This window comes from Rhineura floridana, chromosome 6 (assembly GCF_030035675.1).
Source record: "Rhineura floridana isolate rRhiFlo1 chromosome 6, rRhiFlo1.hap2, whole genome shotgun sequence".
NCBI classification, from domain to species: Eukaryota; Metazoa; Chordata; class Lepidosauria; order Squamata; family Rhineuridae; genus Rhineura; species Rhineura floridana.
In genome coordinates, this window is record NC_084485.1 from 104,776,930 (window position 1) to 104,799,898 (window position 22,969).

Consider the following 22,969-nt stretch of genomic DNA (forward strand, 5'->3'; position numbering starts at 1 on the left):
GAGGCTGCCACACTTAGTAGCATTCTTATGGTGCTATGTTTAACAATTGGAGCAAACGTTGCATCATAATCCTCTCTGTATTTCTGGAGGAAACCTTTGGCAACTAGTTTTGCCTTGCAGCATTCAATTTCTCCTCCTGCGTCTTTCTTCACCTTGAACACCCATCTACACCCTATGGCTTTCTTGTCTGATGGAAACTCTGTCAGGGTCCATGTCTTATTCTTGTGCAGTGCATCTGTCTCCTCCTGAGCAGCTTTTCTCCACTAAGCGGCATCGGCTGCTGGCATCTGTTTAATCTCCTCTCAAATTGATGGTTTGCTGGGTAGCGCTAACTTTGCGAGGTAGGACAGGTGTAGAGGTGGTACACTTTTGTTGGTTCACGATGAGCATTTAGGAGTCTGTTCTGGGATCTGGGGTGGTTCTTCAGTATCTTCCAGCCCAGTCATCTCAACATCCTCATCTGCGTCTGTACCGCTTTCTGCCTCTGACTCCTTTTCTGTAGTCTGTGCCTCTTCCTTCTGCTCAAGGCTTGGGTCAGGTTCTGCAAATGTCTGTAGTGTTACTGGTGTCTGATATGTGGACGCTGGCATATCTGTGAAGGATTGGACATGGTGTCCTTGCTCTTCCGAGAAATCTAGCACAGTCCCTCTTTTGTCAGTTCTGCATTGCTCATCAAAGTAGACAACGTGTCTTATGCTGACTTCACCATTTTCAAGTCCATTACTCTGTAGCCTTTGCTGCCAGGAGCATAGCCATTCAAAATAGTCTGTTCTGTCCTGACATCTAGCTTCTGCCTTTTGTTTTGCTATGTAAACAAAAGCGATGCTCCCAAAAACTCGAATATGTCCCAGGTTTGGAATTCTACCATGCCATAACTGGAATGGTGTATGTATGGTGCCCTTGGTTGCTAATCTGTTCTGGAGATACATTGCAGTGACAGTCACATCAACCCAGAGTCTGCTGGGTAAATCAGCATCAGCCAACAAGCATTTAGTCATTTCCAGAAGAGATCTGAGCTCCTTTCAGAAATTCCATTCTGCTCAGGAGTATGGCTAACAGTCCTCCTGTGCAAAATGCCCTGCTCATCCAGGAAGCTCTGTGTATGGTGTGTCAGCTCTACACTGCATCAGCAGTGCCAGGGGGGACTGGAAATTCCTGGGTCTTTGGCAGGGAAGGAAAGTCCTTAGCCAGCAGTCGGGTTGTAAATCTGCCAGGCCTATCCGAAGCGTACTTGCCGAGTCAGAAGTCCAGAAGCGAGGTCAGTGGAGGTCCGGGATCAATTGCCAAGGAGGTCAGTCAAAGAGATGCTGCAGGGAAACTAGGTCTACACAAAGCCACGCCTGACGTTGCAGTCAGCAACAAGCTGCAGCCAAGGTGTGCCTTATAAAGAGCAAGGTTGACAGCAGGTGTGAGTCCTCAGCGTTTGGGCCTTAAGGAGACAGGCCTGCCTCTCTTCTGCCTGACCTTCTGCTGTCTACGTTCTGCAGGTGAGGGGGGAGTATCCTGTTCACTGTCTGTGTCTGGCTGCAGGGACTTTGCTGTATCTGGGGTGCTCTGCAGCTGAGGGGCAGAAGGAGCTGGATTCTCAGGAGGCTCCTCCGCGTCTCCTTCTGAGTCTGCTGCTCCTGGGTCTGCTGCTGTTACTCCCGAGTCGTCCTCATCTGAGGAGTCCTCTGACGGGGCCATGACACGGTGCGAGATAAACTCATCGGCATTGTCTGTTTGTAGAGCCTTTGGTTTTCTCTCAAACTTCATGCTGACCATCAAAATGTATTTCTTTAGCATCTCATGTGTTTCACTCTTCTTCTTTAGTAGGTAGGTGACACAATACCTTGAAAAATCATCCACAAAAATTAGGAAATATCTATTGTTCCCAAGTGAGGGTACATTAAATGGTCCACAGAGGTCATTGTGTATAAGATCTAGCACCTTGGTGCTTCTCTTCTCCGTCCTTGGTTGAAATGAGGGCCTAACTCCCTTTTCTTCAATACAGTTTATGCACTGCTTGTGCTATCACTGTACTTTGGGTTTACCTTGATACCTGTTGCAAGGTTCTGGTTCTGTAGTTGCAGGATTGCCTTTGGATCGTGATGTCCCAGACGCCGGTGCCACAGATCTAAGCTTATCTCATCCTTATGCACTATGGCTACATTTCCTTGTTCAGCTGAAAGACTTAGTGCTTATCCAAACGGAGCAGGATAATCCACAGTTTCCATATTTGGCTTGCTATCTGATAGTCCTCACTTTGCCTTTTAGTTCGCTCTTTCCCAATTAAAAAAACCACTTTTTTGCACCTGCACACGCAGCAGTAAGACCCCTACATTCTTTTCGCTTTTTCCAAGCTCTGCCTCTAAAACCTCCCCCTATCAACCAATTGGTCAGCAAAAAAATGACGTATGCTCCTCTCCCCCTTTGCAATGAAGCACAATATGGCTGTAAAGGAGTTCTCGCCGTGGAAGGAAAGAGAGAAGGAGGCGGGTGGTCGGCTTTAGCCTGCCTCTGGAAAGCTTTGTCAATTTCATTCTACCGGCTGGGGTTTTTGCTTCAAATCATTTCGCCGCAGGAAGGAAAGGGAGAAGGAGGGTGTGTGTGACACATTTCTTGCTTTTTTGGAGAAATAAGTGCAATTGCCAGCGTGTGTATCTCCTTAAATATCCATAAAGGCAGAAAAACATACATTTGTTTAAGCGTAATATCACAAATACAAACAAGAAAGGGCTGCCGGTCGGTTTCACTCCTGCCTCTGGAAAGCTTTGTCAATTTCATTCTACTGGCTGGGGTTTTTGTTTCATTTCGCCAAGGGAAGGAAAGGGAGAAGGAGGGGGTGTGACACGTTTCTTGCTTTTTCGGAGAAATAAGTGCAATTGCCAGCGTGTGTATCTCCTTAAATATCCATAAAGGCAGAAAAGCATACATTAATTTAATTAGTTTATTTATTTTATTAAGCTTATATACCGCCCGACTAGCAACAGCTCTCTGGGCTGTGAACATTAAAAATACAATAAAAATAACACAATACAGTATGTCACAATACAAAACTGTACAAAAAACTGTACAGTCTAAAATCAAAATATAATAATTTAGAATTAACAGGAATTAAAATGCCTCAGAGAAGAGAAAGGTTTTAACCTGGCGCCGAAAAGATGATAGTGTCGGCGCCAGGCGCACCTCCTCGGGGAGACCATTCCATAGTTCGGGGGCCACCACTGAGAAGGCCCTAGATCTTGTCACCACTCTCCGGGCTTCCCTATGAGTTGGAACCCGGAGGAGGGCCTTCGTAGTAGACCGTAGTGTATGGGCTGGTTCATATCGGGAGAGGCGTTCCGACAGATATCGTGGTCCCGCGCCATATAAGGCTTTATAGGTAAGTACCAACACTTTGAATCTGGCCCGGAAGCATATTGGAAGCCAGTGCAAACGGGCTAGCACAGGTGTTATATGCTCAGACCGCTTAGTTCTTGTTAGCAGTCTGGCCGCCGCATTTTGCACTAGCTGTAGCTTCCGAATCGTCTTCAAAGGTAGCCCTACGTAAAGCACATTGCAGTAGTCCAGACGCGAGGTTACCATAGCATGTACCACTGATGTGAGGTCCTCCTTACTCAGATAGGGACGTAGCTGGGCTACCAACCGAAGTTGGTAGAACGCATTCCGGGCCACTGAGGCTACATGAGCCTCAAGTGTGAGGGAAGAGTCTAAGATGACTCCCAGACTACGCACCTGTTCCTTTAGGGGGAGTGTAACCCCATCCAGGACAGGGTATATATCCACCATCCGATCAGAGAAACCATCCACCAACAGCATCTCAGTCTTGTCAGGATTGAGTCTCAGTTTGTTAGTTCTCATCCAGTCCATTGTCGCGGCCAGGCAACGGTTCAGCACGTCGACTGCCTCACCTGAAGAAGATGTAAAGGAGAAGTAGAGCTGCGTGTCATCAGCATACTGATGACAACGCACTCCAAAACTCCTGATGACCACCCCCAGCGGCTTCATATAAATGTTAAAAAGCATGGGAGACAGAACCGAACCCTGCGGGACCCCACATTGGAGAACCCACGGTGTCGAGCAATGTTCCCCAAGCACTATCTTCTGGAGACGACCCGCTAAGTAGGAGCGGAACCACTGCCAAGCAGTGCCTCCAACTCCCAACTCCACAAGCCTCTCCAGAAGGATACTATGGTCGATGGTATCAAAAGCCGCTGAGAGGTCAAGGAGAATCAACAGAGTTACACTCTCTCTGTCTCTCCCGACATAGGTCATCAAACAGGGCGACCAAGGCAGTCTCAGTGCCAAAACCAGGCCTGAAACCCGATTGAAATGGATATAGATAATCGGTTTCATCCAATAGCGCCTGGAGCTGGTCAGCAATCACACGTTCCAGGATCTTGCCCAGGAACGGAACATTGGCTACTGGTCTGTAGCTGCTGAAATCCTCTGGGTCCAAGGAAGGTTTTTTCAGGAGTGGTCTCACTGCCGCCTCTTTCAGACAGCCAGGGACCACTCCCTCTCGTAAAGAGGCATTAATCACTTCCTTGGCCCAGCCAACTGTTCCTTCCTTGCTAGTTTTAATTAGCCAAGAGTGGCAAGGATCCAGTACCGAAGTGGTCGCACGAACCTGTCCAAGCACCTTGTCCACGTCCTCGAACTGAACCAACTGAAACTCATCCAACAAAACATGACAAGACTGTGCTCCGGACACCTCAGTAGGATTAACTGCTATTAAATAGGAGTCTAAGTCCCGGCGAATGCATGAGATCTTATGCTGGAAGTGTTCAGCAAATTTATTACATCGAGCTACCGATGTATCTGCCGTATCTTGTAGGCCTGGATGGAGTAGGCCACGAACCACTTTAAAAAGCTCCCGTGGGCGTGAGAGAGATGACTGAATAGTGGCGGCGAAATGTTGTTTTATTGCCGCCCTCACCGCTCCTACATAGAGCTTAGTAGAAGCACGAACCAGCTCATAATTGCATTCGTCGGGAGTTCGTCTCCATCTCCGCTCAAGCCGCCTCCTGTCTTGTTTCATCGCTCTCAGCTCTGGAGTATACCAAGGAGCTGTATGAGCTCTACATAGGAGAGGGCGTGCAGGAGCGATCGTGTCAACAACCCGGGTCATCTCTGTATTCCACAGATCGACCAGGGCTTCGACAGGAGTGCCAGTCTTATCAGCCGGAAAAACCCCCAGAGCCTTTTGAAAACCTTCAGAATTCATTAGTCTCCGGGGGCGGACCAATTTAATAGGTCCCCCACCCTTGCAGAGGATAAAGGCTACTGAAAGTCTAAACTTCAGCAAGCAATGATCTGTCCATGACAACGGGAGAGATGTAAAACTCCCCACATCCAGATCACTATCCCCATGTCCGGTAGCAAAGACCAGGTCAAGAGTATGCCCCGATGTATGTGTTGGGCCACTAACATATTGAGACAGCCCCATGGTTGTCATGGCGGCCATGAAGTCCTGAGCTGCCCCAGACAAAGTAGCCTCAGCATGAATGTTGAGATCTCCCAGTACTAATAGTCTGGGGGATCTCAACAGTACCTCCGAGACCACTTCCGTCAGCTCAGGGAAGCCATTGGGCAGCAAGGTGGGCGGTACACCAAAAGGATTCCCAGTCTGTCCCTCTGGCCCAGCACAAGGTGCAAACACTCCAGACCAGTGATTGCATGGACATGGTGCTTGGTGAGTGAGATGGAACTCTTATAGACTACAGCAACCCCACCTCCCCGACCCTCAGATCTACCATGATGCTGAACCAGATACCCCGGTGGGCAGAGCTGGGAGAGACTAACTCCTCCCTGTTCGCCCACCCAGGTCTCGGTTATACATGCCAGATCGGCCACCTCGTCCACAATCAAATCGTGGACGAGGGAGGTTTTATTATGTACCGATCTGGCTTTAAAGAGCAGCAACTGGAGATCTGAGAGTTGGCTGATAGGACAACCAACAACCCTGCGGATATGAGAAGGACCAGAACGCGGCACAGCCACTACATGTCTGGGCCGCGTTCTCCTTACCTGGCACGTCCCTCTCATATCACCATACCTCCCTCTACCCGTCACTACGGCAATTGGGGCCCCCTCAGGTCTCCCCTCTTGATGATAAAATCTCTTCCCGAGGCACATGATAAACTATAAATACAAAAAACTCATATACATAAAAATACACATTCACTCACAGCATACACTCATATAACACCCATTCATCCACTTCAAACCCACACAGAAGACACAGTCCCGTATTCTGTGCGCCCAAACGCCAGCTCTAAGACCGTTCTTCTTCCCACGTAAAATGCCACCTGGGGCCTGGTCCTGCAAGGTGCCCACGTGCAGAGCAGGAGCCCAAGAAGGAGAGAGCAGAGACGCCAGCCAAGCAGCAGCAGCAAAGCAGGCAGATGGCTCTCCCTCCCTGGGCGGTGATGGTCCTCTTCCCTTGCAGGCACTGGATCTCCCAAGCCCCCTCAGCCAGCCGGCTTATATATCCCCTCCAAAGAAGGGACAGGTGGAACAGTATCAGGCACAGCTGGCTGAGTACCTGGAGCCTGGTCCTGCAAGGTGCCCACGTGCAGAGCAGGAGCCCAAGAAGGAGAGAGCAGAGATGTTGGCCAAGCAGCAGCAGCAAAGCAGGCAGATGGCTCTCCCTCCCTGGGCGGTGATGGTCCTCTTCCCTTGCAGGCACTGGATCTCAAATAAAAGCGTAATATCTCAAATACAAACAAGAAAGGGGCTGCTGGTCGGTTTCACGCCTGCCTCCGGAAAGCTTTGTCAATTTCATTCTCTATGGTTCTCCAGTCTCTAAGGAGATACACATGCTGGCAATTGCACTTATTTCTCCAAAAAAGCATTGTTTTTGGTTACTGTACACTTTCCATTCTGGAAATGTATTGCGAATCTTTTCTTGTCTAATGTAGATACACTCAGCATGTTGCAACTCAATTCAGGAACAAACAAAACATTGTCTGCTATGTTTTCTGTAGCTTTATCAAGTAATTTGCATTTTAGAACAACAGTACTAGCTCCATGAATCTCCAAGTGTTGGCTATTTGCGGTTTGGATTTCTCCTTCAGTATTTCTATCTATGTCATCAAGGAAAGCATCAGTAAAAGTATTATGGCTTGTGCAGCCACTGTCAGTTATCCAGCTGCTTGATTTGGCTTATAGTTATTTGCCCTCAGAACCTTATGCATTAAAAGGAAATTGCTCCCTTTGGGTCCTGCTTTCTGAGGTCTTTTGTCACAATCGGGTAAAACATGCTGTCTTTGTTCTCTCTGTTTGAAACTTGGGGAGCTACCATTGGTTGAGGAGCTCTTGGGCGAGGGACATTGCTTAGCCAGGTGGCTCCTCCCACCACAGGTAAAACAGCATTGTGATTGGCTCTTGGGCGGGGCTTTCCCCTATCCTTCCCATTGGCCAGGTGTGAGCCACTTGTTGTAGGAGACTGAGAAGGGTATTTCTGCTCAATACATTCCTCTCTAAGTCTAGCAATTGCCTGTTCAAATTTAATTACATGTTTGTGGTCTAAAAGAGAAATAAATGGTTCAATTTTTTGTTCCAATGTGCCCATAAGGAAACCCAACTTCTGTAGGTCATTAAATTCAAGTCCAGTTAACTTCAATTTGTCAAATATAGTAATCAAAGAAGTTATATGCTTTTCACAATCTTTCTTTGATTTCAGTCTCAGTTTCACCATCTCTCTGATCCATGCTGTTTGAGATTTGAAACTTGTAAAGCCAAATGAGAATTGAAGGCCATCCAGCATTTCTTTAGCTGTACTATATTCCCTTATATGAATCAGCTGCTCATCTTCCAGAGAATAGAAAATAATAGCTTTTGCAATGGCATTTTTCTTTTCCCAATCTTTTATCCATTGGTCATCTCACTCTGGATTTGGATTTTCAGTACAGGGATAAACTTCATTTGCTTCTAGTGCAATTTTTTCCCTATCTTTCCATTGTTGAAAATCAAGAGCACTTAGCTTTGGCATTTTTCCGGTAAAAGTTCTATTGTCTTGCAAATACATTCTTTATTGCTTGTCTGAGAAGAGCTTGGTCGCAAAAACAACTCAGAAAAACAGCAGTAAAAAGTTCCTTTAAGATAGTGTGTGATACGGGGGGGGGGAGGACACTAACCCACCCAAAAAAATCCTGAAAAAATCTGGTTTAATTCTCCGCTTATCTGGACCAGAGCTTGGAAAAGTTACTTTTTTGAACTACAACTCCCATCAGCCCCAGCCAACATGGCCACTGGATTGGGCTGATGGGAGTTGGAAAAGTTACTTTTTTGAACTACAACTCCCATCAGCCCCAGCCAGCATGGCCACTGGATTGGGCTGATGGGAGTTGTAGTTCAAAAAAGTAACTTTTCCAAGCTCTGATCTGGACTAGGGTTGCCAGGTTCATGGCCTGAGACTGATCCTGTATCTTTAGGAGAAGAGAAAGTCAGCCAAGTGCAGGTGTTCTTGCAACACTGTAATGAGAAAAACTGCAATGTGGAATTCTCCCTTCCCCCTGCACACCTTTTAAAGATACAGAAGACCTCTTGGTTGCCAGGCCCAGCCTCCAAGAGGACTTCTGTATCTTTAAAAGTTCTGCAGAGGGAAGGGAGAATTCCACCTTGTGGTTTTCCTCATTACAGTGTTGCAAAAACAGCTGCACTTGGCTGACTTTCTCTTCTCCTAAAGATTCAGGATCAGGATCAGTCTCAGGCCCTGAACCTGGCAACCCTGATCTGAACCCATAACCTATTTGGTTTAAAATGAAATAGAAACAGTTTAGTAGTTCTATTTCTTAGCACAGTATGTATTTTGGAAAGCGGAGTGAGAATTAACCAGCCCACCTTCCCCTCATACAGACTAACTGAATAAAAGCAACAGAGACAATCTTATTTGGTAAAAAGTATTAAGAATATTTATTCACAACCTTTCATATGTTCAGGAAACATAGGCTCTAGCTTGGAGAGAAAAAGATAGAAGTAGGTAGTAGATTTAGTCCATGATTGGGATCGTCTGGCAGAGAAGCCTGTAGAGGTTTCTCTTCCCTGTGGCTTAATGAAGAATTATGCTAATAAGAAAACAAAATCTCTTAACAAAGAAGAGGAAGAGAAGAAGGGAAATAACACCAATCAATAGGAAGTTACATCACAGGAAACAAGCATAGAGGTGTCCCCAAATTCTGGCTAGAAGGGACATCTCCCTATTAAAAACATGCAAGCTTGCTTATCCCGGCAAGTTTTAATCTTAATCCTGTTTCATTTCTAGTCAGGAGAAGTGGGAAGGGCATGCTGTATTTGGAACTAGAGTACCTGAGCTTTTCCTTCTCCAACACATTGTCTATTTCCCTTTTGTGTCATGTCAGATTGGATGAGCTCCTACCTGCATGCCTACTCTGAAGTAAGTCCAACTAAGTGCAATAGGACTTACTCCTGGGTAAGTGCTTTTTCTCTGATTCTCTGAGACAATCCAAAAACCAACATACACACAGAAAAGGATCCACACACATGGAATGAGTTGCAAGAAAAGGACTCATGCAAGGTATCTTTCTAAAGCTATCTGACTTTCCTTTGAGAGAAAAAATGCAGTTTTGTAGTGCGTGTAAATTAATGTAATAAAGTCATATGCATATATAGGATGAAAATGAAATCAACAATTTATTTAAATATACACCTTTTATTATAAAAATACAACTCATTGGCAGAAATAATACAAAAATGAAATTAACTGATCAATTTACCATAAGGCTTTTTCATTACAAAAAACTGAGTTAGATTCACATTTGAAATATACATATAAAAAATAAAAAGCGTTTTGGTTCCTTTTTTCCTTAAAATACAAGATTTGTTCAGGTAATAATTTATCTATTTAAAATGTACTGAAACAGGAACAAGAAAAATATTATTAACAAAAAATTTAATATGTTGAGAAATGAAATTAGTTTAAGATAAAAAAAAATCTTTATCAGCTGTGTTAAGGGCTGCAGAGAATCCTAACCAAACCTTGTCTACTCAGAAGTAATTCATACTGAATTGAATGGGGCTTACTTCAATGTAAGTGCGGGTAGGATTGCAGCCTTGCTAGTGACAGATTGCGTCTTGGTTCCTTTTTCAGTTCAGGATACTACCTCCCTCCCCCAAATGTTTAGTATTTTTAAAAATCTTTGCATTTAAACAAAATGTGATTGGGAAGTTCATTATTTGATTTTTTTGTTTTTGTTTTTAAATAAGAAAAAACTGGCAGCATGGGGGATAGAGGGGAGTAGGGTTGCCAGGTTCAGGGCCTGAGACTGATCCTGTATCTTTAGGAGAAGAGAAAGTCACCCAAGTGCAGGTGTTTTTTCAACAATGTAATGGGAAAAACCACAAGGTGGAATTCTCCCTTCCCCCTGCACAACTTTTAAAGATACAGAAGACCTCTTGGAGACCGGACATGGCAACCAAGAGGTCTTCTGTATCTTTAAAAGTTGTGCAGGGGGAAGGGAGAATTCCACCTCGTGGTTTTTCTCATTATAGTGTTGCAAGAACACCTGCACTTGGGTGATTTTCTTTTCTCCTAAAGATACAGGATCAGTCTCAGGCCCTGAACCTGGCAACCCTAGGAGGAAGGTTTTTAAATTTTTCAAAACTGATAATTCATCACTGCTGTGGGAGGGATCCAGCAATATTGTTTTTTGTTGGTTTACCTTGGTTGTTTTAATTCTTCATACAGCCTAAATGTAAGAACAAGGAGCTGAATTCAGCAGTGGTTCAGTTTTCAACTTTCATATTTAAATCATATAACTGAAAGTAAAATAAATAAATTCAAAAGAATAAGGTTAGTTTCACTGCAGGATGGGGGTGGGAAGTTTGCTTACAGTCTTCGGAAAGACAAGCCCTTGCAGCAAGAGACAGACTTGATGGGCAATTAAGTGCCTCATTTACATTTAAATACAAAAATAAATAGAACATTGAAAGGAAGAATGATATCAGTAGACATAATAGTGACAATTGTTATTTTTTTGAGCAAAAAGAAAGAAAACCAAAAAGAAGAAAGCAAAATAAACAAATAAATAAACCCACCATGGACCAGTACCGCCTGCAGGTCCAGCAATATGAGATTCAAAATGCCTCCATCATGCAAACTCCAACTCTAGTTCAAGAGAGAGCCTTCTTTGGATGTCCCCATTATGAAGAGGTCCAGCAGTAGGGGGAAAGGGCCTTCTTGGTAGTGGTGTAGAATTCTCTTACAGGGAAGTTTGTCTGGTGCCTATTTTGTTGTCACTGAAGTTCTGGACTAATAACTTATTTTCTCCAGCTTCTAAACCTGATCTGTTATATCTCTGCTGATCGCTTTTGTATTTTTACAAACAATGGGCAGTGTATATCTCTCAAAAATAAATAGACAGTTTTATAAATAACGTACAGTTATTTCAGTCAAACCTATTGAAACTTAGTTATAGGTATAGTTATAGAAGGGCATGTGAACTAGGAGATAAAGGCGCAGTAAATAAAGATATATGTGATTTTTCATCTTTCTCCCAACAAACATAGGCTCTGTCCCACTTCCTTTCAATCATAGCATGATTATTTTCTGCTCTTGTGTTATATTGATTTTTTGGGATTTTTTATTATGATAAAGCTTTATGATTTGTTAATGTGCTATTCTGTTATACAGTTGATGGCTGCCACAGAGGGTCAGAATGATGGGACAAAAATATTTAAATACCACATCAAGACATCAGGTGTCGACAAAGATTTGGCAGAGATCCAAATAGCTATCATCTTTGAATGCATATAGTATAGTGTACAAAAAGATAAAATTACAATATATTCAAAACAAAAATAATATCACAGAAAGATATAAAAGCTATTAATTAAAAACAGAAACGAAGTAGCATAAAAGCAATGTACAGAAGATTAAAAAGTCTGGGAAAATTAAAAAAAAGTATTTTTCTGGTGCCGAAATGACATGAAGGCAAGTGTGAGGCAAACTTCTCTGTTTTTAAACTGTAGTGAGATGAATGAGGGGGAAGAATGCCCTCAACTCAGAATAGTGCATAGTGCCTCCAACGACCATATCCCATGAATATGGCATTTAAAACAGAGCCACCAAACAACAACTAGGATTTATTTTCTGGGATAGGAGAAAAGAAAGAGGAACCTGTGGTGTTCCAGTTGTTGCTAGACTGCAACTCCCATTAGCCCAAGCCAGCATGGCCAACGGTCAGAAATGACAGGCGTTGTAGTATAGCAACACTTGCAGGGTCACAGCTTCCCGATCTAGTTGAAATTAAAATAAGTAAATAAAATCAAATAATATTAATAGAAGATTGAGAAGAGTAATTTTAATTTTCCACACATGAGTGAATAGAATCTCTCAAACCTGCCTCTGGCTATAAAGTCTTGGGCTGGAACTCAAGGCCTCACTCCCTTTTCGTCCCTGCCTGTGGAGTTGCTGCTGGTTCATGCTGTGTGAGGATAGAAAGCTACTGTTCTCTCCTCCATATTCTTCTCCATATGGTTCTTATTCACTTTCTCTGTCATCTGCTCAGTTACTTTTCTCTCTTCAAATCTTCAGTTTTCTCTCTTTGAATCACTTCAGCCAATTCTCTTTAGAATCTCCCTAGAACTCTCACAATTGCATTAAAAACCCCTATTTCGTTTGGGCAAACAGGTGAGCTCCAAACATCCTGGAGGAAGCTATACTTCACAGAGTTACAGTTCTATGAGGAGAGGCAACAAAAACATTTTTAGTTTTTCCCTCACCACCTTGTAAGAGGCAAGATTTAGGACAGCAATTGAAAATTTGCTTAGGAAGAAATTTTACTTCAGAAAGATAGGCACTGTTGTAGGCCTCAGAACAGCTTGCCTGTTGAAGAAGAGGATCCAGTAAGTTGTGGATGAAAACAAAAGGAGTTTTTCATGTTCTCCTCATCTACATGTTGTACTGTTCAGCTTCTTGCCTCTCTTTAAAAATATTTCAGATGATTCAAGTATTCATATTTCTAGGGATTAGTAATGTAATAGTTTATGCCCACACATGCATGCATGGTCTGCTAATCTTTCAGAGGATTTAGTTTTACCTCACACACAGATTCACTGTTCACTTTTATTTTGCTATTTGGCTGCTGTCCAGATAGCTAGTGAGCCCCTTTCACTAACTGTCCGTTTTTCTGATCTTAGATTAAAGGAATAATGAAGCAGCCAGACTTAAGTAGACTGGCCTGTTCTAGATACTATCAAAAGTATATTGAAAAATCAGATCTGCAGCTTGGGAGTACCTTGAATCCGAGACTCTGGATTCTCAGATGAGGCTGTGGTCAGATGCGCATTTAAGAGATCTGGTTGATATGCTGGCTGCTTCCCTTCTGGAAAAGAGGAGCTTTGCCACTATTATGCATATCTTGGTTGCTCTCCTATAATGTGCTGTGCATGGTAATCTTGCTAAAGGTACTTCAGAAACTTCCAGTTGGTCTAGAATGTGGCACTCAGATTAGTCACTAATCATTTAATATACTGCAAAAGCTGTGCTTTTTCTAAGCTTAATCTGAAATGTTGCTTCTTGTCTTCAAAGCCCTATATGCTTTTTAAAAATATATATATATAGTTTTCTTATCCCTTCACTATAAAGTCCCAGGGCATTTTACAGCAATATAATCATATGATTGGCTTAGGTCCAGGATACCTGGGGGAGTTACTTCTCCCATATATAACTCTCTTAACTGAGATCTAATACTAAGGCACTGTTGTACCATTTATATCCAATATTACTGGCTTCAGCAGATTGTACAGGTTTTTCAGTGATGGCCTCACAACTATGGGATTTGTAACTGGGATCCATCAGCTCTGGAAATCTGGACCATTTAGGTGAGCAGTTAAGGACTTTCTTTCAAGGCAGACTTTTAATTTTGAAATGCACCTAGAATTAGTTGATACTTTGATTTTATCATTTCTGCTGGTTGCAGTAGAGGGTTATTTTGGTGGTTATTATACTACCGTTTTAAATTGCATTTTTTGTTTGAGAACTTTGAGAACTTGTTAGAAGTTCTCTAACTAAGGTGTGCATATCTTCCATCTGAGTTGCACCCAAAATGGAGAAACCCTAAGCATTCCAGCGCAGTGCCAGAGTGCAAGCATTGAGCCCATCACATGAGTTTCATGGAGTTGTTACAACAATTTAAAACACATTAAAAACATTTTAAAACAAATTACAATCACAAATTGAGGAAGGGCTCTAAAAATATGCATCTCAAGTGTCAAAGGCCAGGATAAAGAGGTGCGTCGCAACAAAAGTTGTATAGTGAAGGTGCCAGATACATCTCTGTGGGGAGGGATTTCCACAACTTGGGGACTGACATAGAGAATACCCTCTTCCGGGCCACACCTCCCTTTAGTCTCTGAGGGCAATGGAACTACCAAAAGGGCCCCTCTTCTGATCTTAACACCAAGAGGGTCTGTGAGGAAGGATATTTCAGATATTTGGGCCCTGTTTAGGGCTTTAAACACCAATATGAGCACCTTGACTTGGGCCCGAAAATGAACTGGCAACCTATGCAGCTATTTTAAAACAAGGGTTATATGGGATCTAAATGCAACCCTAGCCAGTAATCTTGCTGCTGCATTTTGGATCTATTGAAGTTTCTGAGTCGTCTTCAAGGACAGTCCCATGTAGAGCACATTGCAGTCCAGTAAGTAACCAGAGCATGGAGTACAATAGCCAAGTCATTTCTGTCCCAGAAAGGTCATAGCTGGTGAATAGCCAGAGCCGGAAAAAGGCACTCCCAGCCACGAGGCCACCTGAGCCTCCAGTGACAGTGTTGAATCCAAGAGTACCCCCAAACTACGGACCTTCTCCTTCCAGAAGAGTCCAATCCTATTAAGAACATGGCTGTCACCTCACCTCCTGGACTCAAGAACTCAGGACACATAACACTTGTCTTTTCAGGATTCAGATTCAGCGCACATTTAGCCCATTACCACCTCCAAGTACTGGATTTTTAAAAAACTGAACTGACGTTGGAAAAGAGAGATAGAGTTGGGTGTCATCTGCATATTGATAACATTTCACTCCAAATGTCCTGATGACAGTTTCCAGCAGCTTCATATAGATTTTAAATAGCACAGGGGACAAGAGAACCCTGTTGAACACTACAAGAACACCAGAAGTCAGCTCCCATGGTGCTGAACAGTGGCCTCCTATAAATATTTTCTGGAAGCAGCTCTGGAGATAGCAGCAGAAACACTGAAGCACAGTGATCCCGACCTCACTTCCCTGAGACGTTTCTGAAGGATGCAATGGTCAACAATATTGAAAGCCTCCAAGAGATGAAGGAGAATAAGCAGGGTTGCACTCCCCCCATCTCTCTCCCAGCAAATGTCATCACCCAGGGCAACCAAGGCAGTGGTTTCAGTGTCACAGCTGGACCTGAAAGCAGATTGGAATGGATCCAAGTAATCATTTTTCTCACAGCGTGTCTGAAGACTGCTACCACCTTCTTAACCACCTTGCCCCAAAAGGAAATATTTGCCACTGGGTGGAAGGTGTTTAACACTTTTGGCTCTAGGGAGGTCCTCTTAAGGAGGGGACATGCCACCACCTCCTTCAAGGCAGATGGCACTTCCCCTTTCTTCAGTGAAGTATTAATCACTCCCTGGATCCTCCCAGTTAACCCTCTGCAACTCCCTGTAAGAAGCCAAGATGGTCAGGGGCATGAATATCTGAACGGAAATGCTGTAAATCTTAAATCATGTTCGACCCATCCATCTGAAATACATGCCTGGTCTTACACTGATTGTAGCATTGCCAGCTTAAGATCAGCAGATGAAAGACCTACAGTAACATAGCTCCACCCACAAACAGAAAATCCAGACTCACACCCAACTAGATTGAACTAAACACCCACACCCACATTACCCCCCTCAACTTATTTTTCTCTCTCTTTCCCTCCCTAACACCAGGCTTTTGTCTGAAACAAAATCACACATCTCCCTCCTTCCTCCTTTTTTGCTGCTGGGTTGGGATCCCTGTTAACAAGAGAGAAAGTTAGCAATACATTCTCTCTCTCTCTGAGCCAGCATATGTGAGACAGACTCTGCACAAATGTTGAAGTATTCCATTACAACTGTGAAAAGTTCTCCAGTACCACATCTGGAGCTATTTCGCTAAGGGCGGTATATAAATTGAAATAATAAATAAATAAATAAATCTGATATTATACCTCCACCAGCTCAGTTAGGGAGGTTGTATTGCAGTGGGATGGATGATACACTAACAGCATCCCCATTCTGTCTTTCTGGTCCAACACCACAAACATGACCCTCCCATATCACACATAAAACTCTGACCAATAAACCTAATAACAGAGAGTGAGTCCTCACCCTCATTCTACCCCAAAGAGGCTACTCATTTTGGTGTTACCTCTGCTGCTGGTGCAAAGTGTGCTGGTTTGGGGAGTGTCCTGGGTGGCTACAACCACCCAGGCTAATGGAATTCAACCTCAGCGGGGCCTAATTGTGCTGTTAAGTACCACTGGAAAAACAACAGCCTACTAGAATCAGCTGCTCTCGCAAGGGGGTAGGAGGTCAACTCTGGACCTCCCTCCACTCCCCATGTCTCCCTCCTGCTCACCGCCTCCTACTGCTGCCTGCTTTCCCATCCCAATCTGGAATCCCAAAGAAAAGGGGTACTGAAAGTAGAGTCTCCCAAGGATTGGTATGGAGACCTGTTTCTAAATTGTACAGAAACAATGAGGTAGCCAAGTTTGCTGATGATACTAAATTGTTTGGGATTGTTAAAAGAAAAGAGATTCTGAAGAGCTCCAAAAGGGCCTCTCCAAACTGAGTGAATGAGCAGTAAAATGGTAAATAATGTGAGCAAGTTTAAAGTGATGCATATCAGGGCAAAAATTCTTTATTTCACATATATGCTCATGGGGTCTGAACTGGCGGTGACTGACTAGGAATCAGACCTTCGAGTCGTTAACCCAGTGTGCAATAGCTGTGAAAAAGAGGAATTCCATGCCCAGGGATCGTTAGGAAAGGAACTGAAAATAAAACTGCTGCTATCATAATGCCATTATACAAATCTATGGTGTGACTGCATTTGGAATACTGTGTACAGTTCTGATTGCCTCACCTCAGAAAGGTATTGTAGAGTTCGAAAAGATTCAGAAAAGGGCAGACAAGATTATCAAGGGGATGGAGTGACTCCCCTATGAGGAAAGGATGTGGCATTTGAAGCTTTTTAGTTTAGAAAAAAGGTGAATAAGGGGTGATATGATAAATGTTTATAAAATTATGCATGGCATGGAGAGTTAATAGCGAGATCTTTTTTGCCTTGTCTCTAGAACTAGAACACTAGAACTCATGGCCATACAATGAAGTTGAATACTAAAGATTCAGGACAGATAAAAGAAAGTACTTCACACAGTGTGTAGTTAAGCTATGGAACTTGCTCCCAGAGGCAGCAGAGTGTTGGACTAGGACCTGGGAGACCAGGGTTCAAATCCCCACTCAGCCATGAAGCTTGCTGGGTGACCTTGGGCCATTCACCGTCTCTCAGCCTAACCTACCTCACAGGGTTGTTGTGGGGATAAGATGGAGATGGAGGAGAACCACATACGCCACCTTGAGCTCCTTGGAGGAAAGGCAAGATATAAATATAAATAAATAATAAAATTCATGGAGGATAAGGGTATTAAAGGCTTATACCCATGATGGCTATACTCTGCCTCCACAGTTGAAGGCAGTATGCTGCTGAATACCAGTTGCTGGAAAGCACAGTAGGAGAGAGTGCTCTTGTGCTCAGGTCCTACTTGCGGGTTTTCCACAGGCATCTGGTTAGCCATTGTGAGAATCAGGGCTGTGGAGTCGGTACGCCAAACCTTCAACTCTGACTCCTCTATTTTTCTACTGTCTGACTCTGACTCCACCCAAAATTGCTTCCAACTCCACAGCCCTGGAAAGGGCTGTAAATGTCTTTTTAAATTGGAAGCTCTCATAGGAGCATTTTTATCGCTGCCTGAATATGCGCTGATCTTGGCATCACAGCATTTGTCTTCATCTGGGTCCTGTGTCATACACTGACACAAAAAATGTTTTCCATCTTGAGCTATGGTGAAATGCTCAACTATAGCTGACTTCATGGGAAACTTCTTTGACATTTTGAATTTATATTTTATCTGGATCCATGTCAATCGGGCTTTCGGCTGGGGTTTGGTACAGAAACAGCCTTGGTCGCCCTGTATGATGACCTCTGTCGGGAGAAAGACAGAGGGAGTGTAACTCTGTTGGTTCTCCTTGATCTCTCAGCGGCTTTTGATACCATCGACCATGGTATCCTTCTGGAGCGACTTGCGGACTTGGGAGTTGGAGGCACTGCTTGGCAGTGACTGTGCTCCTACCTCGAGAATCGTCTCCAGAAGGTGGTGCTTGGGGAGCATTACTCGAGTCCCTGGGTACTCCAATATGGGGTCCCACAGGGTTCAGTTCTGTCCCCCATGCTCTTTAATATCTATATGAAGCCGCTGGGCGAGGTCAATAGGAGATTTGGAGTGCGTTTCCAGCAATATGCTGATGATACGCAGCTCTACTTCTCCTTTTCATCTTCTTCAGGTGAGGCTGTTAATGTACTAAACCACTGCCTGGCCACGATAATGGACTGGATGAGAGCTAATAAACTGAGACTCAATCCTGACAAGACTGAGATGCTGTTGGTGGGGGGGCTCTCTGCCCAGATGGTTGATGTCCGACCTGCCCTAGATGGGGTTACACTCCCCCTAAAGGAGCAGGTCCGTAGTTTGGGGGTCTTATTAGATCCGCTCCTGTCACTGGAGGCTCAAGTAGCCTCGGTGGCACGGAATGCGTTCTACCAGCTTCGGCTGGTAGCCCAACTACGACCCTATCTGGATAAGGAGAACCTTGCCACAGTTATCCATGCTCTGGTAACCTCTAGATTGGACTACTGTAATGCACTCTACGTAGGGTTACCTGTGAAGACGGTTCGGAAACTTCAGCTGGTGCAGAATGCTGCGGCCAGAGTTCTTACTGGGACAAAAAAAATTGATCATATAACACCTGTCCTGGCCCAGCTGCACTGGCTACCAATATGTTTCCGGGCCAGATTCAAAGTGTTGGTTCTTACCTATAAAGCCCTTAACGGCATCGGACCGCAATACCTGGCGGAACGCCTCTCCCGCTATGTACCTACCCGGTCGCTGCGCTCGACGTCGAAGGCCCTTCTCCGTGTCCCAACGCATAGGGAGGCACGGAGAACGATAACTAGAGCTAGGGCCTACTCAGTGGTGGCCCCCGAACTATCGAACGCCCTCCCTGATGAGATACGCCTGGCGCCTTCTTTGTTATCTTTTCGGCAAAGACCTACCTCTTCACCCAGGCATTTAAAAAATTTTAAAATTTGAATTTAAAATTGAAAATTTTTAATTATGTTTTATTGTGTTTACATCCACTTGTATTTTAACCTGTTTTATTATGCTGTACACCGCCCTGGGAGCTTATTGCTATAGGGCTGTCTAAAAATGTAATAAAATAAATAAATAATAAATAAATATTTTAAAAAATTTGTCAATCAAAATTTATTTTGAAGTCGGAGTCGGTACATTTCTACCGACTCTGACTCCACCCAAAATTGCTTCTGACTCCACGACTCCAACTCTGACTCCACAGCCCTGGTGAGAATAGGATGCTGGACTGCATGGGCCATTGGGCTGATCCAGCAGGTTCTTCTTATTTTTTTTAGCAGCTTACAACTCATGTAAATGCAAGTATCAAACAATACACGTATTACTTAAATGAAATAACATCTTTGTAAGAACGAGTGTTAAGTTGCCATTAGTTACATACACGATATGCCTGACACACTTGTCTATAGCAGCTGTTTATCTTTGCTTTGGGTTTGAGGAATTTGTCTTCATGCCTGCTTTTCATATGTTTCACTTATAATTTATATACTGCTTAACTCCAAAATAGACTTCTATTCAGTCTACATCTATAATTAAAATATATAATAAATAATCCAATTAAAGCATTAAAATGTAAACATCCATAATTAAAATATGAAGCAAAACAATCCCATTAAAACAACATAGTAGTTAAAACAGGAGACTCTGGTCAAGAGATCAAGGGAATGCCTGTGTAAACAGGTTCATCTTCAAAAGCTGTCAGAATGCCACTACATATGAAGCCTGCTGTTTTTCAACAGGAAGTGCATTCCATAATACACATGCCACCAGTGAAAAAGCCCACTTTTTAAGGGATTGTATGTAATGATGTATTGATTTAATATTCAATATTATAACCTCGTAGGGTTATTGAAGAGGGTATGCAGGCTAATGCCATAGATAATCCACTGAGAAAGATGTTAAGTTTTTTAATTTTTTGAAAAAAAAAAACGTTTTAAACCAACGTATAAAAGGGTTTGATTCAAAGGGAGCCTTGCATGTAATGCTGAGGTTATCCTTCAGTCACCTGTCCCTGCCTAGCAAGCTATTATTCTTACTTAGGAGACCTTTGAGAATGGCTTTCAATGAAGTATGAGAGATTACATTTAGAGGGGCAAATGGTAAGATATGGACATCTTTCAGTAGTGGCTAGTGAAGCACTGTGGGTGCGACTCCATTGCTCTTCCAGCTTCTGAACATAGCTGGTTGCTGCCACTGATGGGGAGAGGGATTGGGAAGCACAGCGTAACTGGTGCATGGCAGAGTGTTGAATTAGGTTTGGTGTGTGGCATCACATTGAGCTTCCTCAGCCCTTTCCCTTTCCTCTGTGTCAGTGGCAGCAACTTGCCATGCTTGAAAGCCAGGAGAGCAACACAGCCTCATCTGCACTGCCTCACCGGCCCCTCTTTGCACCTTTACAGAAGTACTTGAACATGCTGATAATGCTCTTTGGAGAGTTTTTCCTCTTTATATAACAATAATTTATTGTGTTGCATCCTAGATAACATACAGCTTTCTTCTCTTTTTAGGGATCCAAGATTTTCCAGAAAATATAAAGTGCTGTAAGTGTTTAACTATAATTGAAGCCAGTGTCAATCCCATTTCTAAGTAAGTATCTGTGAATGGAGTTCAATGTTCCCCTTATATATGTGTGCAGTGTTTTACACATTAAAGTATGTAATGTTAAGGTATACCACATTGATAGATTTGTCATTTGTTTATAACAAAGATACATAAGGAATACAGTGAAGTGTAAAATAGCAATAAAAAGCATAGAAGCTCTACAGTGATAGCTAGAAAAAGAAACACATTTTAACAGTTGTACTCAATGACAAACTGATTTAATTTTTGATTTTTTATTTATATTTTTTATTTTAAAAATGCAGACAAAAACAAGAATATACACAAACAAAATTTCAATATTATAGTAGTATAATTCAATAGGTTATGCAGGCTGATGCTGTGGTGAACCTACTATGAGGAAGGTGGTAAGCTCTCAATTTTTAAAAACCATTGCTCAGCATTGTTTTGGAGAAGATAGAAACGTTTGTTTTGCCAAGTCAGACCACTGATCCATCTAGCTCAGTATTATGGGAAAGGTAATCAAGGGTCAAACTTTTCCAGCTGTCTTGCCAGTAGTGCAATCCATGTGGGTCTTAGTGTGCTAGTGCTCAAAGAGTGGCATTGAATGTCATTTTTTCTTAGATCTATTAAAAATACTGATGTTCCCCTTTAACACTCTGCAAGATTAAGGACTGGGGTAATAGATTGGGATAGTACGGATTTACAGGGGGAAAACTGCAAGATAGCTTCTGTTTGCCAGTAATGTCATGTGAACGATGCGTATTAAAAGGAGATATGAGTAGCGCCAAACACACAGTAAACCATCATGTAGGTGAGCTCTTACAGAGCATCTCCTCTTGTACAAACTTTCTCATATGCTTAGTTGTCATGGTGGGGTCCTGCTTTGGGTAGCATCTTGATTAGCATCAACAAAAAGCAGGATTTTTTTTCAATTGTAGTGTTCCAAGGTGGTTTCCACATAGAGACCCACACAGCTATCTACTTTTTGGCCTTTAGAATATAGGTGGGACCTCAGTGTTCCATCTGGCATAGCAGCTTATGTTAGTATATTGCTTATATAAAGAGACATATTTTATAATGCATTTTATTTTTTTATTTATAAAATGATTTATACTGCTATTCATAAAAAAACCCCAAAATGGGTTATAACATTTATACATATCTACAATAAAACCATGTAAAATTTAAAATCAGAAATCATTGACTATTTATTATTTTACTTTGATTTATATTACGTTTATTGGTTGTTAACAGCTTTGTGGACTGAGAAATAAATTAAAAATAAATGCATAAAATAAAACAAATCAGCAGAATTGTGAAATATTTTATAGAAAGATACATATATTACTAAGTTGGTTTCTGTTGCTAAAAATCATTTTTCTGCTGTTTTTTTTAAAGCAGTCCTGGAAATCTAAACACACATATTTGCCCTAAATTCTACTTAATATCTTACATGTGAAAGATTGTTGCAAATTTTCTTACTCAGTTTGGAAGTGCAATTATAATAAAAGTAATAATATAGTGGCAAATCTTGAAGTGCAGGAGCTTATAATGACAGCCACTATAGCCCCATCAGCAATCAAGATAACAGTGTTGTGGCAAATGTTGAAGAGCAGGAGCAAAAATACAGTCAAAAGAGTAGGTGCAGCACCCACATGTTTAGAACTTCCACAATGCAATTACCATACTTGGAGGAATCTACTTTTCTCCCCTATTCTTCCTTCACAGGTTCAGACAAAGGCAGTTCATTGGAAGCTTGCAATAAATGGGAGATCTGTGCTCTGTTCCTATATACCTGTCTAGCTTTCAGTCTTGGGGCCATGCAAGTTACTCGAGCTCTAGAGCATAGGTAACTTGCTTGGCATATAGAGAAAGGGCTAGATGGCTGTAGGAAGTGCACACAGACCCTGTTCTTTGCTGCCCTATTGCGTCTGCAGAGTGTTGTCCCAGGAGGTTGTTCCAAG

General features: G+C 42.8%; 1 protein-coding gene across 4 annotated transcripts in view; it reads left to right on the forward strand.

The window, feature by feature from the left end:
- The window catches only part of LRRC7 (leucine rich repeat containing 7), a 436,741-nt gene that overhangs the window by 182,900 nt on the left and 230,872 nt on the right, over nucleotides 1-22,969 (forward strand). For all 4 annotated transcript variants that reach the window (XM_061633412.1, XM_061633408.1, XM_061633409.1 and 1 more), the window contains one exon: nucleotides 20,951-21,029. In XM_061633412.1, the coding sequence (XP_061489396.1) occupies nucleotides 20,951-21,029 (79 nt within the window). The remainder of the gene's footprint in view (nucleotides 1-20,950; nucleotides 21,030-22,969) is intronic.